Consider the following 16,370-nt stretch of genomic DNA (forward strand, 5'->3'; position numbering starts at 1 on the left):
TCCAGCTGCGTGAAACGTTTTGGAAACATCAAATTTGGGAGCAGCAAATTTGGGAACATTTCTGGTTCTGTTGTAGGGAGGACACGAGGAAGGAGATGAAATCCAGAAACTTGGAACAGGGGGACAAAATGGAGCAGGAGGAGACAGCTAATCCCAGTAGCCACCTTAACATCAGATCTAAAGGCAAGGCTCAGAGTAAAGAACAACACCAGTGTCACCTCTCTGTGCCTGGAGCTGGAGGAGGAGGCTCAGGGCCAGCAGTGCCTGGGACTTGAGCAAGAGCAGGAGGGAAGGAGCAGCTCTGAGAACACTCCAGAGCAGGAGACCCTTGGAGAAGACACCAGAAGCATCACAGCACGTGCAAAATCCTCCCACTGTAGCTTTAATGCACAACCTGAGTCCATCTTTTGGTTGTAGGCACCCAACACAAGTTTGTGGGGTCTGCACCGGCAGGGTCTCTTGGGTGAGTGGGGAAGAAGCAGGAAGGCAATTGGAATCTCATTTTGCCTTAAATTCAGGCAGATTTATGGGGGTTTCTCACCCTGCAGACACAAACAATTGGATGGGGTAGAGAGGGGTCCCAACCTGGTGCTTTTTCCTGGGGAAACTCATGCGGGGAGAGCAGCGCTGGCTGGTGCCGAGCTCCATCTCTCCGGGCTGTGTTTCCCCAGCCCGGCTGCGGGCTGGAGATGCCGAATGGAGGCTCCAGCTGCATCTCCAAGGGCTCCCTTGGAGCAGGCCTGCACAGATAACGCGCTTAGCACGGCGGGGCCAGGGGAGGGAGGCAGGAGCGGCGAGTGCAGCGATGCGTCCTGCGCTCCCCGGGGCAGCTCCGCGCTAATCGCCCGGCTCCCCAGATTAGCGCCGGGAAAGCCGCGCTTTGGCAGCTCCACCTGCCCCGGAGGAAAGCCCGGCAGCCGTGGAAAACTCAGGAATTCCTGGATTGGCTTGCGAGGCTAAGGAAAATGTTTATTTGTCCGCCCGCTGTGCTCCCCTCCTCTGTCGCTGTGATGGTCACTGTGGAAAGCTGTGGCTTGTCCTGGTGGTCACGGAACTGGTGGCCCCGGGGCCCTGCCCTCCGTGCACTCCAGGTTTGGATAGATTCAGGGCTGTGTGACAGCGGGAGCGATCCACTCAGTCCCTTTCATCAGCAGAGCCCCCCGGTTACCATCATCATCCTCATTCCGAGCTCCGAAGTCACCTCAGTAATGCTCGGCAAAAACCTATTTTAGCGAATCCAAACCGGGCAGCCAGCACCGGGGGCTTTGGTGAGACTATTCACAGTGTAGAAATAGGGGAAACAAAAAAAAGTGTTAAAAAATAATTAAATAAATCATGAACCTCTTAGTTGAAGGGGGCTGCGGTTTTGTTTCTAGTCAGCTACACTTGAACACAAAGGTCAACACTGGAAAGAAAAACAGAAACAACCAAAAAACAAAAGGAAACCGGTGAAGCCGGCGAGGCTGGATTAGAGTTTCCTAGATGGGGGTCAGAGAGGGGAGAGCTTTTAGCAGTGATTTGCACTCTGCGAGTGGAAGCGTTCGGATTTCGCTCCACTTCAAAGAAAAGATGCCCAGCCCAGCCCGCTGCTGCCTCTCCTGGTCCCGGCGGGCGGGCAGGAGCGGGGTGAGCGCTGCTCATGAGGAAGGGGAGGGAGAAGGGGATCACAACCCCTCTCGTGCCGCTGGGGACCCGCCGGGGGGATCTCAAAGGCTGAGCTGCCCGGCTCCCGCCGGGGGAAGCGGCGGCTGAGCACGCAGATCCTCGGGCAGAGCTTCCCAGGCTCGCTCCCTGCGCTGCAAAGGCCTCGCTGCAGGGTTTGGGGGCTGTGTCAGGGGTTCGGGGCAGAGCTGTGGCACCTGAGAGCGTGGCACAGCTCTGCCACTCCACAGGAGCACGGGAGCCCGGCCAGGGGCAGCTCCTCGGGGTGTGGGGTTTGGGTCTGGGGATGCAAGAGGTGAAGGTGGGGATGGGATGCCAAGGCAAGCTTGGACAGGGCTTAGAGCAGCCTGGGCTAGCAGAAGGTGTCCCTGCCCATGGGATGAGATTGGAGCCAGAGGAGCTTTCAGGTCCCTTCCTACCCAAACCATTCCATGACTCCATTCTCCATTGCCTGGAGAAGAGGAGGCTCAGGGGTGACCTTATTGCTCTCTACACCTTCCTGAAGGGAGGCTGTAGTCAGGTGGGGTTGGTCTCTGACAGAACCAGAGGACACAGTCTCAAGCTACGTCAGGGAAGGTACAGCTTGGATATTAGGAGAAAAATATTTCACCCAAAGAATAATAAAGTACTGGAGTGCTCTGCCCAGGGAGGTGGCAGAATCACCATCTCTGGATGTGTTTAAAAAAAGCCTGGGCATGGCACTGGGTGCTATAGCCTAGTTGAGGTATTAGGGCACAGGTTGGACTTGATCTTAGAGGTCTCTTCCAACCTCATCATTCTGTGATTCTGTGATTCTGTGACTCTGATTCCGTGGTATCTGCACCCTCTCTTTGGGCCCTCACCCAGCTGAGTCTCCACCTTGTGCACATCCCTCAGGTTTATTCTTGCAGACTTTTAAACTCTGCTCATCTCTCAGCACATCCTGAGATGTTTCTGGCGCCTCAGCACAGCCTGACACACGGATCCTCCCCTCGAGCCTCTGGAGCTGCTCTGCTGTTTCCCTGTCCCAGGCAGCTTGGATTGGCAGCCCCAGCCGTGGCTGCTGCTGCAGTCTGGAGCTGCTCCTTTCACTTGAGTGGCACTGAGCTATTTCGGAGCAGCCAGGACCTGCCTGTGCCATCCACACCTTTCCAGACACCCGTGGGAGCGGGAGTGTTCCACAGAGGTGGTTTGTGCCACCAGCCCCACACTGGGATGGGGAAATTGCTGCCTTGTCACACCAGCACATTGGACATGACCTTCTGCAGGCCCCCATTGCCTTTATTTGAGCTGTGAGGCTAAAATGTTGTGGCTCCAGTGTTTTAGGGCTTTTATTTCCCCAAAAAGCACCTTAAAGTAGATAAACGCTGCCATCCCCACTATATCCCCTGCATTTCACCCTAATTTGAGTTTGCAGCTGTTTCTTTTTTTTTTTTTTTTTGAATGATTTATTGTATATTTCAAAATGTGGAATATAGGTAAAGCCATTTTTTAAAAATGGAAAATTTCCTGCAGAGAAGCATTCCTGGTTTGCAAGGGAAACAGAAAATGCATTTGCATCCTTGAAAAATTCCTGTATTAGAAGAAAACACCCTTCCAAGGGAATAGGGCTCGAAACACAAATGTTTTGCAGCTGCAATAGAAAAATGGAAACGGGCAGGATTTGATTTTTGCAATCCATTTTCATAGATTCATGGAACGTTTTGGGCTGGAAGATCACCTGGAGCAGATCACATTTTTGCAGACGTTTTGCTGCCAGGCGGGAGCAGTTCTCACCTGGGGATGTGCCAGGGGGCTGCATCCCCATCCCATTTATCCCTGGGCCGTTCTGTCCCTGTGACCCCGGCAGCACCGCGTACAGGTAACCACTAAAGCATGGCATGACTCACAGAGAGTCCTTGGGCAGCGATTAAACACCCCAGCAGGACTGATTAACTGGAAAAGAATCCTTCTCCGTGAAGGGAGGAAAACACCGCGCTCCCCGCACGTGTCGGGGCAGCGATGGGAGCAGCAGGAGCCCTGGCGCAGCCCAGCTGCCTTCCCTCGGGGCTCAGCACTCCTTCAGCCCCGAGGAGAGCCGAGCTTTGGTGCTCTCAGAGCCAGAAGGAACCACCCAAGGAGGAAGAAGCTCTTCTCCTGCTCTTTGGAGTTGGTTTTGGGGATGTGTCACTGAGGAGCGGAGCACGCACAGGAAATAAAAGTGCGATCTTCGCTTCTTGTCAGTGAATTTCTGCTCAGCAGAAATTGTTGTCATCCCACGGGGGGGAAACTCCGGTGTTAACGTGGGAATAACAGCAAAGAAAAGGACTAAACTACTTATTCCCTCTGCTTTTGGTTCGTTTTGGAGGCTCTCTCCTCCTGCGTCTCTGACTGACGGCAGCGTGAGATGCTGAAGCCGGTTAATTGTTATGGATCCCTGGGGCGTTATTCCAAGCCATGTGAAAGCACCGAAGGGAGCAATAATCACCTGTGATTCTGGTGAGAGCGTTAATCCTATAAAATCGGGGGAATTCTTCCGTTTGGGGAGCACGTGGGCCCGGTTCTCTCGTCTGCAGTGATCCTTCCCCATGCCGAGGGGTCGGCTGGAGCCCTTTGGGCTGCGGTGGGGCTCGTCTCTCCGAAAGGGCTCCGCTGGGATTTAGGGACGCCTGGGGCTGCAGAAATGGATGATAGAGGCAGAGTGGATGATAGAGGCAGGATGAGGCCATGAGAGACTCGTTACAGTGCTGCTCGTGTCGCTGCAGCCGGAAGGATGCGCTGAGCTGACTGATGCTAACTGAGTTCCCTTGATACTGGTGAAACTGGCCACTGGCAACTCCTTCGGTCTACAAACTCCTCCTGGGCAGGAGCCACAGAGGCCAAACTGCCGAACTAAACCCAGCACAGGCTGGGAGAGGAGAGGATGGCACTGTCTGGCTAAGGTGGTGGAGAGTCCTCCATCCCCAGCACCTCTGGTGGGCCTGAGGGATCTCTGGGTCATCAGAAACCTCTGGAGCCGGAGCAGAAGAGGGAAATGAAGATGTTTCTCTCGGGCTGATGCCCGGGGCGGTGTTTGGCTGGACGGAGCAGCCCGATCTGTGCCGTCAGGCAGCGCTTCCCAGGGGAGGGAGGTGATCAGGGGAGTTATCTGCGTGCCCCAGGGAGTGGGAAAAGTCAGCGCCTTGCACAAAGCGCTCATTCTTCCTCCTCGCCCTGCCAATGAGCAGCTGCTGATTAAATCCCTTTTCAGAGGGGAGAGTTACAAGGCTCCTACGGCTTTCTCAGGCAGAGACCTCTCTGCTCTCCCTGTGTTTGCATTCTCGCGTCGGCCTCTGCCCACTGAATAACAGCGGTAATTGGATGTGTTTAAACAGCGCTGCTCACTATTGTTTGCCCGGTAATCAGACACGTCTCCCTTTCCCTGGAACCTGAGCGCCACGTGCCGCAGAGGAAGGGCGGTCACAGCTCCTCCTCCTCCTCCTCTCCTCCCACCTGCACCCCCTCACCTCTCCAGGATGCCCAGGTTGGCCCTGCCGGTTGCATCCCGGCCGTAACGAGTTTTCCCTCCATCCGCAGCCAGCAGAACGCTGGAACTACACCAGGGCAGCCTGGGTCCGTCTGTCGGGGTGGGAATTGCCCCGGGGGCCAAGGGCTGGAGCACTGGAGATGGGGGGATCCTCTGCTCCCCTTGGGCACAGCCTGGGGCCGAGGCTGACCCTGCCATAGGAGGGAACGAAACACTCTTCGTGCATCTTCCCAGGAATGTTGAGGCCGGCAGTGGAGGACACCTTGCAGGTGTGCTGAGTCTCAGGGATGCACGGACAGCACGGGTTGGCCACAGGTGTGGGATGCACCAGTGGATACCGACACACCTGTGGGTCAGAGTGGCATTGGCGAGGACCACCAACCCCACAGGGGTCATGGGCTGTGCTGGAGCAGCCCCATTTGCAGGAGAAGGAGGGGATTCCTGCCTGCCAGGGAAGCTTTGTGCTGAGCATCTCTGCCGTCCTCCCTCTTGCTCCCATTGCTCGTGGAAAAGGAAGGGGGAAAACCCCAATTGGGCTCAGAAGCAGGAGCTGAATCACCACTGGGATGGAGACCCAAGGCCAGTAATGAGCCATTGGCCACCTGCCTTTGCCTTTGCCTGTGCCGTGCCACGGCTCCTTATCATGACTAATAGACACACTAGCAGAAATCAGAATCTATTTCCAAGTGATTCATGAGCGGGTAGGAAAAGGTGGGGGGGGGACGACAACAGACTAAATACACCTGGTAATTTATTTGCTATGAATAATTTGAACAGCCCCGAGTGACGGAGATACCTCAGTTATTTATCCCGGGGGAGAAATTTGCAGGTGCTGCAGACTGGGTGTGCTCCAGAGCAGGCCCTGCCTTTAACGTTTGCCTCCCCCGCCCCAGTGCAAACCTCTATGGCCGTGTTTGGAACGAGATACAAGACAAGCTTCATCCAAGCCTTTCATTAATTGCCCTTCCTGGAATCTCCTGCCGGCTAAATTGCTCCCCGCAGAATCCCTGGCTCCAGGGTTAGGAAAGGGTTACTGAGCGCGCCTTCCCGTTTGGGCTGGGTGGGTGGAAATAGAGTTGGCTTTCATCTGCAAGCCTCGTAAAGCACCAGCAGCTGCTGGAGGGAGATGGGCGCCTTGTAAATCAGAGCGGGGGATAAAGAACGGGCGGCCGCATCGCGCTCCGTGCCCATCCCGGTGCCCATCCCAGTGCCCATCCCGGTGCCCATCCCAGTGCCCATCCCGGTGCCCGTCCTGGTGCCCATCCCGGTGCCCATCCCGGTGCCCGTCCCGGTCCCCACAGGGCTCTGAGGAGCAGCCGTGGCTGTGCCCTGCAGTGTTTGCCCTCACGTGGTTCCGCGGCAGTTTTGGGCCAACGTTGTTGGAGTTGAGTTGTTCCTTGAGTGGTTTTCGGAGTGGTTCGTGCCAGTATCTCACGTTTAGCGTCGCCACATTGAAACTGTGGGGTTTTGTCTTCTGCCACCGCCGGCCTGAAATGCATTTCATTATTTCTGGTGTTAAAATTCAGAGAGGTTTTTTTTTTCTTTTTTTTTTTCCCCTCTCCCATCAAATATCTTTGTATTTGTTTCCAGAAACAAATGATTAGCATTAGTATTCATTAGTATTCGTGTTAACAATTGATAAAGGGCCCACTACTGTAGTATCTGTGCATAGCACACAAAATTCAATTAAAAATATAATAATTTCCTCAAGCCATGATCATACAATCTGTACCATCCCCCAAAGTTCGCTCCTGAAACTTCCCCCAAAGTTTCCTGTGGAGGGAGGGAGGGATCTCTTTGCCAGGGAAGAAGGGCCCTGAGTCAGGGATGCTGTGGTGGAATGAGCAGGACCAGGCTGGGGAGGGCAGGAGAGGGCATGTCCAGCACAAACCAGGAATTCCTGTGGAAGCTCCAAGCTGGAGCAGCTCTGCTCCCAGCCCTCATGCCAGTCCTGCAGTGGGGTTGGTGGATCTCAGCCAAGCTGCAACCCCCACCAAAGGGGATCTCCAAATGCCTGGAAGGATTTGGGACTACTTCACCCTAACGTTTGCTGCCTCCATCCCCCTGGGTGACTCATTTTTGGAGTGTGAAGTTTCCCTCTCTCCTGGCTCTCCAGCCTGGTTTCCCAGTGTGGCTGGGCAGGAGGTCACTCCCATGCCCAAGGAGGGTGCTGGGCACCTTTGCATGGCTGGAGACCACAGCCCTGCTGCTTCTCTGAGGAATGGCCTGCACAGGACACTGGGGGCTCTTCCCCTCCCTCCTGGGGACCCAGTGCTGCCTCCCCACCAGGCCCTGATCTCTGCCAGGGCCTTTGACAGCTCAGAGCAAGCAGCAGCTCTGCACAAAGCCTACGTGCAGCGTGTGGACACCTTCCCTGCTCGGGGTGCTCTGTTCTGCTGAGCCTCTGAGGGCAGTTCCCAGGCTGGGGATGAGCCAGCAGAGGAGCTTTGCTCCAAGATGCCACCACAAACCTCTGGCAAGGAACAAAAGACATCTCAGAGGCATCTGAGCTCCTGTGAGGCAGCGTTTGGATGGAAGCTGCTGCCTTTTCAGCCTGCCTGGGTGGGTCTGTGCCCTGTGGTTTGCTTTCCCAGAGCTGGCTCACTCAGTGAGGTCAGTGGCAGAGCTGAGTTTTCACAGAACAGCAGCACTGAGTGGCTGCTCAGGCCTGGTTTCACCAGTTCAGCCCAAAGCTGTGCTTGCCACACAGGCTTGGTTCTGCCCCAGCACCGGAACGTTCGCTGTGCTCTGCTCAGGCTTTGGAGGGAATCAGGAGTGAGGCAGAAGAGCATCTGTCACTTCTGGTTGTCTCCTACTGCCATGGAGCACCTCTTGCCTGCTGGAGAATCTCATACAGCTGTGGTTCTTCTCCAGCAATCCAGGACCTGAACAACATGCTTATGTCCTAGCTGGATTTAAAAATCTGGAGGTTTTCCAGATCATTTTGGACCTCGTGACAAATGACTTCTCCAGGATGATGGCAGGCAGCCATTGGTGGTCCTGGGAATTCCCAGCATTCCCATTATCCCAGGAATGTGTCATGGGGAAAGAATGGTCTTCGGTGCTTAAAATACTCCAACCCACCCCTGGAACTTCACCCTGAGAGCAATGAGTTGTAGGAGTAGTGAGGAGAGGTCTGGAGACTTTCCAGTAGGATAAATCAGCTCTTTGATGGGTGTCAGGTGCTGCCTCCTCACAGGGTTTTTTCTGCCACATCAGGGTCTGTAAGAAGAGTAGGGAAGAAACTTTTTGCCTCTTGTATGGTTTGGTTCATTTAGGTGGGAAGCTTGACTGTGCTGAGGGCCTGGCTGTGTTTGAGAGGGCAGATGTTCACAAGAGGGGATACACTGACCAAGCAGGGCAGCTTGGACAGAAAAATCCTCCTCTGCCTTGTCTGTGATGCTGACAGATCCAAAATAAATGGAGTGGACATTAATTTACCCACACTTCACTAAAGCAACAGATGGTTCTGAAGCTCTGGCACAGTGACCCTCAGGGATGTCAGTGGTGGCTGCTTTTAAACATCATTGGTCTTGTTCAGATATTCAAACACAAAATGTGCTACTTGGGGACAAGACACAGATTTGCAGGAACCCTGAGCCTTTGAACTGGTGTTGAGAGCACACATATCACTAGAATGAGTATTTTCCTCTGTACATCCACATCGTGGCCTGATCTCCACTGCTTGTGTTACCTGTGTTAGAAACACAAGACCATATTTTAGGTGTCTCCTCTGTTTGCAGAACATGGAGTTGGTCATGTCTGCCCGAGCAGCACGTTCTTTCCACAGGCTTCTTTCATGTCAGCCATCCAGAAAAAAGCTGCTCCAGAGCTCACCTGACACACCAAACCCTGCAGGTCACTTCCCTTCTTTGCCACAGGCTTTTCTTCCAGCTTTGGACCTGTGTTTCTTCATGCCTGATGCATGGCTGGGAGCAATCTCATTCCAGAGCTCCATCCTAGCCCAGGGAGGGAAGATGGATCAGAGGAAGCAATCCCATTCCACAGCTCCATCCCAGCCCAGGGAGGATGGCTGGATCACAGGGAGGAAACCTATTGCACAGCTCCATCCTAGCCCAGGGAGAGAAGATGGATCACAGGGAACAATCCCATTCCACAGCTCCATCCCAGCCCAGGGAGGATGGCTGGATCACAGGGAGCAATCCCATTCCACAGCTCCATCCCAGCCCAGGGGGGACACCTGGATCACAGGGAGGAAACCTATTGCACAGCTCCATCCTAGCCCAGGGAGAGAAGATGGATCACAGGGAGCAATCCCATTCCACAGCTCCATCCCAGCCCAGGGAGGATGGCTGGATCATGGCAATGAAGCCGTCAGCCTCTCCAGGAGTGGAGGTGGGGAAGTGTGGGAGATAAACAGTTCAGCCTTGGCACTTTTCTTGAAAGTTGTTGCTTCTATTTCAGAGCTCATGTGCCTGAAAACCTGTCTGGGATTTTTTTTTCTGACTGTATCAGTTGGTCTAATAAAAGATACTGCCTCTGCTTACAAGCCTGCTCTGCACTCCTGAGCTCAGGTCCTTTATCCTTCCCTTCATGCTGCTGACAATGACTGAGGCTCCCTGGCCATACAATATCTGGGGAGTCAATGCCATGTCAAGCCCCCAGGTTTACCCATGGCCACAGTGAATACACTTATTTACTGCAGAGAATCATCAGCTCTGCCTCCTCCTGCTGCTGCTGCTGCTGCTGCAGGGAGAGCAAAATCCAGGGGTGTCTGCAGGGACCCTTCCCTGGGCAGGTGGGCTGATGCACCCCTGGGGTTCTGCAGCATGGGAGGGGAATGCCAGTGGGTTTCCACCAGGCATTTCTCACCCTGGGAAGGTGAGAACAGCTCTTCAGCCACTCATTGTTTGACTGCTGACGTTGCTGAGGGAAGGCCTTAGGAGATGGCACAGCGGTGGCAGTGCCTCAGGAGTCCCCAGCAGGATGGCACCTTTGTGGATTCCACGGAGTCCAAGCTGCTGCCTGATTCCATGGGGGCAGTTTTGGTGCTCTCTGCCACAGCGTGGTGTCCTCACAATGCCACCCCAGCAGGCTGCTGGCCTGGCTGCACTCTCACTGCTCCCTGCAGCACTTCCACACAGCCACACACAGAGAGCTGGAGGAGTCAGAGAGACAGAGGGAAGGAGATTTTCACAATGAGGGCGGTGAGGCCCTGGCACAGGTTGCCCAGAGAAGTGCTGGACACCCCATTCCTGGAAACATTCAAGTTGGATGGGGCTCTGAGCAACCTGCTCTAGTGGAAAGTGTCCCAGCTCATTGCAAAGTGCTTGGAGTTGATGACCTTTAAAGGTTCCTTCCAGCCAAAACCATTCTGTGATTCTCTAATTCCATAACTATGCTGAATTTGGTGCTCTGGGAAGGCTGCTATAGTGTGAGGCATATTTTTTCTGTCATAAAATTGCACTGGCTCACTGATCAGGACCTTCACCCCAATGAGGAGCACTGGACTTGCCCACAGAGGCAGCAGGGCACAGGTGTCACAGCACTGGTGGCTCCCCAGTGTGACTGCCACACCTCAGGATTGTCACCCGCAGGGAGCCCAAGCCAGGAGGGAAATCCCTGCAAAAATCCATCACCTTCCTCGTTAGCAGCAAGCCACAAATATAAATGGTGCTGCAAAAGCCACAAATAAAAATGGTGCTGCACAGTGGACAGATCACCTGTGAGGAACGGGAGCTAAACACACAGAGCACTGTGCTAAAGGAAAGGGTGGGATGGGAATCACACACGGGTAAAACGTGCAGAACAAAAATTAAGTTTGGAAAGGGCTGTAAACTTCTGCCTCAGGTCCTAACCTGGGGGGAATCTTTAGTTTTGAAGCAAGTTATTCTCCAGGAAGGTGGTGCCTTGCCAGGGAGCATCTCTTGTTGGGTAGTGTGAGCAAGCAGCTCGTGGGATGATCCAATCTGCCACATCCATCACTGCTCCCCTCTTCTGTCGGGGCTGCACAGGGCAGTGACCTGCTCCATTAAATCTCTCCATGCAGGAGGCTGCATCCCTGTAACTGTCCATGGCTGGAGTTGAATAAATGCCTTTTTCAGGGTTGGGGGGAAGAAATTGAGCAAGAAACACTGTAAAGATGCAGAAAGAATAACCTGTAAGTATCCAGTCTGTTCTGCACAGTATCTGTGAACACATCAGTGCTGCTGCCCAGATGAGCTGCTCTGTGCATATATTTTCCATATATCTCTCCCAGAAAATATTATTTGATGGCATGTGATTAAAAGGGTCTTTTTTAATATGTGGCACACGCATAATGAAATGTATGTGTGCACTTGCATGTAAAATAACCAAATATGAGGGGAAAAGCAGGAATAAAATCATCCCTGGCAATGCCTGTGCACTGTGCTAATTCCGGGTATTTGGAAAAAGCATTCCTGGTGGTGGGGATCTCACCAGGTCCCACAGAGCAGCAAGCAGGACCTGCATCCTTAGTGCCTCTGAAAAGCCCCAGAAACCTGGAAGTCTTTCCAAAACGCGCTTCCTCCAATTAAAAATCAATTTAAAATCCCCTCCCTTTTCTGGTGCCTGAAGCACAAAAATAATAAAGTTATTTAAAGATCCATTATTTCCTAAATAAAGTTTGGATCGGGGGTATTTTCAAATTCTAGGTGCTCTTCACCTCTCACTTTTGGCAGTTGCAAGCCCGACCGTGATTCCCGGGAGGAGGAAGAGGAGGCTGAAGGCAGAAATACAGCTCTATTTATGCTGATACTGGATCTCGGGCTACATGATCTCATCTAATTTAAAGTTCCTCCAAATGAACTATCTCCAAGAATATAATTTTAATGTTTCCCTATCAGGCCATTCTTATCTCTCTGCATTACCATGATATCATTCAGGAATAATAATCGCACCATTAGTTTTGGTGTCTAAACAAGCTGGTGAGGAGAAATTTATTTCAGTCACCGCCCTGCAAATTGCTGCCCTCCCCAAAGGAAAAAAAAAAAGCCCAAAACCCCAAAAAAGGTAGAAAGTTTATCAAATCCAACCCCGGGGGGCTGTACAACCGCAATAGATACCCTTCCAGGACAAAGGATTTAGGGGGGAAATGGACGTATTTAAGTATTTAAGGATGGAAGCGTTGGAATCTCGAAGGAAATCTTTCTTTTCCTATTTTTTTTTTTTTTTAAAGCGAGGGCACTTAAGGGATGTAAATGAACAAACCGGAGCCCGAAATGCCCCGAGCTGCTGGAGCGTGTGTGCTGCAGCACGGCGAGGCAGCAGCCAATGACAGCCGGGCTGCCGATTTTTTATCATTAATATTGCGAAGCAGCATTAACTGATTGGAAAGACTTTTCGGGAGCAGGCAGAGCCTGCGAGCCATAGCTCCCTCCCGAACCATTCGCTACCCGGATTTTTGACAACGACGCCCGGCTCCTCTCGTTTAATCTTGCCGAAGGATGACGAGTGATACAATTTCTCCCCCTCCTTCGAAGAATTTGAAAAGAAACAATAAAAGCCAAGGGAGTTTTGTGTTTTTACCGTCGGAGGGGAAGGCACGCGGTGCTGAGGAAGGGGCAGCGGCTCCAGGCGCTTTCCCCCGCGGATGCTGAGCGCGGCAGCTGCGGCTGCCGATAGCTCTGTTTCCACGGAAAAAGTGGGGTAAAAAAGAAGTTTCCACGCGTGTCAGCCCTAGCACGGCCACGGCCGAGCCCGCGGGTGCCTGTCGGGACGAGCAGCGCTCGGGGACCCCGGTCCCTGCCCGTGGCGACCGTCCCGCCGTGTCACGGAGGTCCCCGAGAACGGGCCCCGTCGCAGGTGACCCTGTGGGGACAGCTGCAGGAAGGGGCCGCCTGCACCCACCTTTTATTGTTTGCGGGTCCCCTACGAACATCGGCGATGCTGAGGGTGGGGAGGAGCTCGGGGGATCCCACCCTGGGATGGGGACAAATTTCCCTGGGGAAGAAGCGGTGCCGTAGCGGGAGGATCCCGCCCGGGGCAAGGGGGTCCTGGTGCGGGCTGGGAAATTCGCGGCGCATTTCTGGGCGCAACGAAAAAAGCCTCTGGGACGGAGCCGGCGGCAGCAGAGCCAAAGCTTCGGGCGCTGCCGGCCCCGTCCAGGTGAGCGGACTCCACATCCTTGGCCCCTTTCTTCTTCTTCCTCCTCATCTTCCTTCTCCTCCTCCCCGGCTCCGCACGCACAGGGCTCTGCCGGGAAATGAAAGTCATTTATTTCGAAGAAGGAAGAAATAAGGGCGAAGGGGGTTTATTCTATTATTATTATTAATAATATTATTTGGACGGGGTGGGGGAGCCGGGAGCCCCCCGGGAGCGGCGGCCCGGCACGGAGCGGCCGCGGCGGCGGCTCCCCTCGGGCAGGAGGCGAAGTTTCGGGCGGAGAGGAGCGGGGGGACCCCGGAGGGGCCGGGCCGGGCGCCCCCCGCCCGTGCCGGGAGCCCCCCCCGACATCTCGTTTCTGTCCCCGCTCGCTGTCGGACGCGGGCGGGCGGGGGCAGGGGGCGGCCCGGGGGGGCTTTTTCGGTGCAGGTTTGTTAACCAAAGCAGGTGCTAAAAACCAATAAGCCCGGAACAAACGCGGTCCCCCCGGGAGCCGGGACAATTGTTTCCATTTAATAAATATTTTCCCCACGGGCGTTTCGCGGGAGGCAGGCAATTATTCAAAGCAAGCCGGGACGCGGGCCGGCTCCCGGGGTTAAGCGGGGCTGCGGAGCGGGGAAGGCGGGGGCTGGGGGAGCGAGAGAGCGGCCGGGAGCGCGGGGAAGGCGGGGGCAGCGGCGGGGGAAGCGGACAGCGGCGGGCGCACGGCGGAGCGCAGCGCTCGCAGCCCCGACGGCGGCGGCGGCGGAGCCTGGAGGGCGCCGGGACCGGCCCCGCTCCGCGCATCCCAGGGATGGGGGAGGATGAGGAAGATGGGGACGACCCCCTTCTCCTTCCCCCTTCCTCCACAGCTGCTATTAGCGCAGCAACTCACAAAAGCTTTCCTTTTAATCCGCGTGTTAGAAGGCGGGGGGGGTGCGGGGGGGGGGGGTTCCTTCTGTCCCCTCCTTCCTTCCTCCTCCTCCTCCCTCCTCTGTCCCCTCCCCTCCTCTTCCTCTCGCCCTTCCTCTCTCCCTCTCTTTTTAAGCGGGCCCCCTCCGCGCTGATTGGGCGCCCGGCCGCACTGTGACCGCCCTGCCGCTATGTCAGCCTGCCCGCCGCAGCCCCGCGCCTTTGAACTGCCCCGCACCGCCCCGCGTCCCCACCGCCGGCCCGGTGCTGCGCCCGGCGGCTCCCCGCCCGCCTAGTGCCCGCCGGGCCCCGCGGGCCTCCGCTCCGCGCCCCGCTCCGCGCTGCTCCGCGCCCCGCCCCGGCACGGCTCCCGCCGGGGACGGCCTTGGCGGAGGACCTGTGATGATCAGCTGAGCCCGCTCCTGCCGCTCCTCCGGCTCCTCCGGCCTTCTCCCGCCGTTCCTCCTCCTCCTCCTCCTCCTCCTCTTCCTCGTCGTGCCGCCGCCGTCCGGCGCCCGCAGCCGCCGCGCCGCGCCCCGCAGAGCCGCCCGCCCGCCCGCAGAGCCGCCCGGCCGAAGCATGTCCAAGCCCAGCGACCACATCAAGCGCCCCATGAACGCCTTCATGGTGTGGTCCCGCGGCCAACGGCGCAAGATGGCCCAGGAGAACCCCAAAATGCACAACTCGGAGATTAGCAAGCGGCTGGGCGCGGAGTGGAAGTTGCTCTCCGAGGCGGAGAAGCGCCCGTACATCGACGAGGCCAAGCGGCTGCGGGCGCAGCACATGAAGGAGCATCCCGACTACAAGTACCGGCCCCGGCGCAAGCCCAAGAACCTGCTGAAAAAGGACAGGTATGTCTTCCCTTTGCCTTACCTCGGGGAAACAGATCCCTTAAAGGCCGCCGGGCTTCCCGTGGGGGCCACTGACTCGCTGCTGAGCTCCCCGGAGAAGGCCAGGGCTTTCCTGCCCCCCACCTCAGCACCTTACTCCTTACTTGACCCCAGCCAGTTCAGCTCCAGCGCCATTCAGAAGATGACTGAGGTTCCTCACACCTTAGCCACCAGCACCCTGCCCTACGCCTCCACCTTGGGATACCAGAACGGGGCGTTCGGCAGCTTGAGCTGCCCGAGCCAACACACCCACACTCACCCCTCGCCAACTAACCCGGGCTATGTCGTGCCATGTAACTGTACCGCTTGGTCGGCTTCCAGTTTGCAACCTCCAGTTGCCTACATATTATTCCCAGGCATGACCAAGACTGGGATAGACCCCTATTCTTCAGCACACGCGACTGCCATGTAACACCCACCCACCGACCCACCCGCACCCCCACAGGCGCGTGTGTGTGTGCGTGCGTGTGCCCCCCGCCCCGGCCGGCAGCTGGAACTGGGATTCCTCCGTGTGTGCATGTACATAAAAGCTGCAGGAGCAAAAAAAGGCCACCCGAACCAGGACTCTGCCGCCCGCCGCCGGGCCGGGACAGACGCGGACGCTGCCTCGGAGATGCTCTCGCCTAAAAGCTCGCCACGAGAGCTGGCCCCGGGCTCGGGGGGGATCTGCAATCGCGGGGGCAGATAGGAGCCCGGCACTTGTAAGAGTTGTAAATGTGTTTAAAAACAGAAAAGAAAAGCGAACCTTGAACTGCCCTTTCGGGACAAAGCGGGGAGGAAAAGAGAAAAAGACAAAAAAAAAAAAAAAAAAAAAAGGAAAAGAGAGAGGCGGTTTCGATTTTTATTTATTCTCTTAATGTCTATGAGTTCTCCAGGGTCTCATGTCACTTGGACTTGACTTTGGGAAGTCCCGGTCTTACTCTGATTTTATTTTTTTTTCCTCGTTGTTTTTCCTTTTGCACATTGAAAAACGAGATCAGCTGTGTTATATATAAATATATATATATTTTGCCACCACGTACTACTAGGTAAAATTGCTTTTCATGTCAGAAAAAAAAAGGCTCTTCAAAGTTAAAAAAGAAAAAAAAAAAGAAAAAAAAAGACGGGGAGAAACATTTATATTTAAAACCTATGATAGTGTTTGCTTAATTTAAAACAGATAGTCCTTAAATTTGTGTGATCCAGTGAGACTAGATCTAAGTTTACTTTAGACAGAGCGTCAGGTATGAAGTCAGGCAGTAGAATTGTAAAAAAATTAATACTACTACTACTAATAACGAAAAACAGAATAAAAAACCGATGGCAATTTAAAAATGTTTTCACAATGTCTTGGGCAAGAAGAAACAGAAACTAAGATG

The 16,370-nt window shown here is 54.9% G+C and overlaps 1 protein-coding gene across 1 annotated transcript; it reads left to right on the top strand.

Moving 5' to 3' along the window:
* The first annotated feature begins 14,380 nt into the window (after positions 1–14,380).
* Positions 14,381–15,783, top strand: SOX14 (SRY-box transcription factor 14). Its single transcript, XM_077183613.1, has one exon. It carries the CDS (start codon positions 14,702–14,704, stop codon positions 15,422–15,424), a length of 723 nt encoding a protein of 240 aa, XP_077039728.1. The 5' UTR covers positions 14,381–14,701; the 3' UTR covers positions 15,425–15,783.
* The last annotated feature ends 587 nt before the right edge of the window (positions 15,784–16,370 follow it).

The sequence above is a fragment of the Agelaius phoeniceus genome, chromosome 10 (genome assembly GCF_051311805.1).
Source record: "Agelaius phoeniceus isolate bAgePho1 chromosome 10, bAgePho1.hap1, whole genome shotgun sequence".
Classification (NCBI taxonomy): domain Eukaryota; kingdom Metazoa; phylum Chordata; class Aves; order Passeriformes; family Icteridae; genus Agelaius; species Agelaius phoeniceus.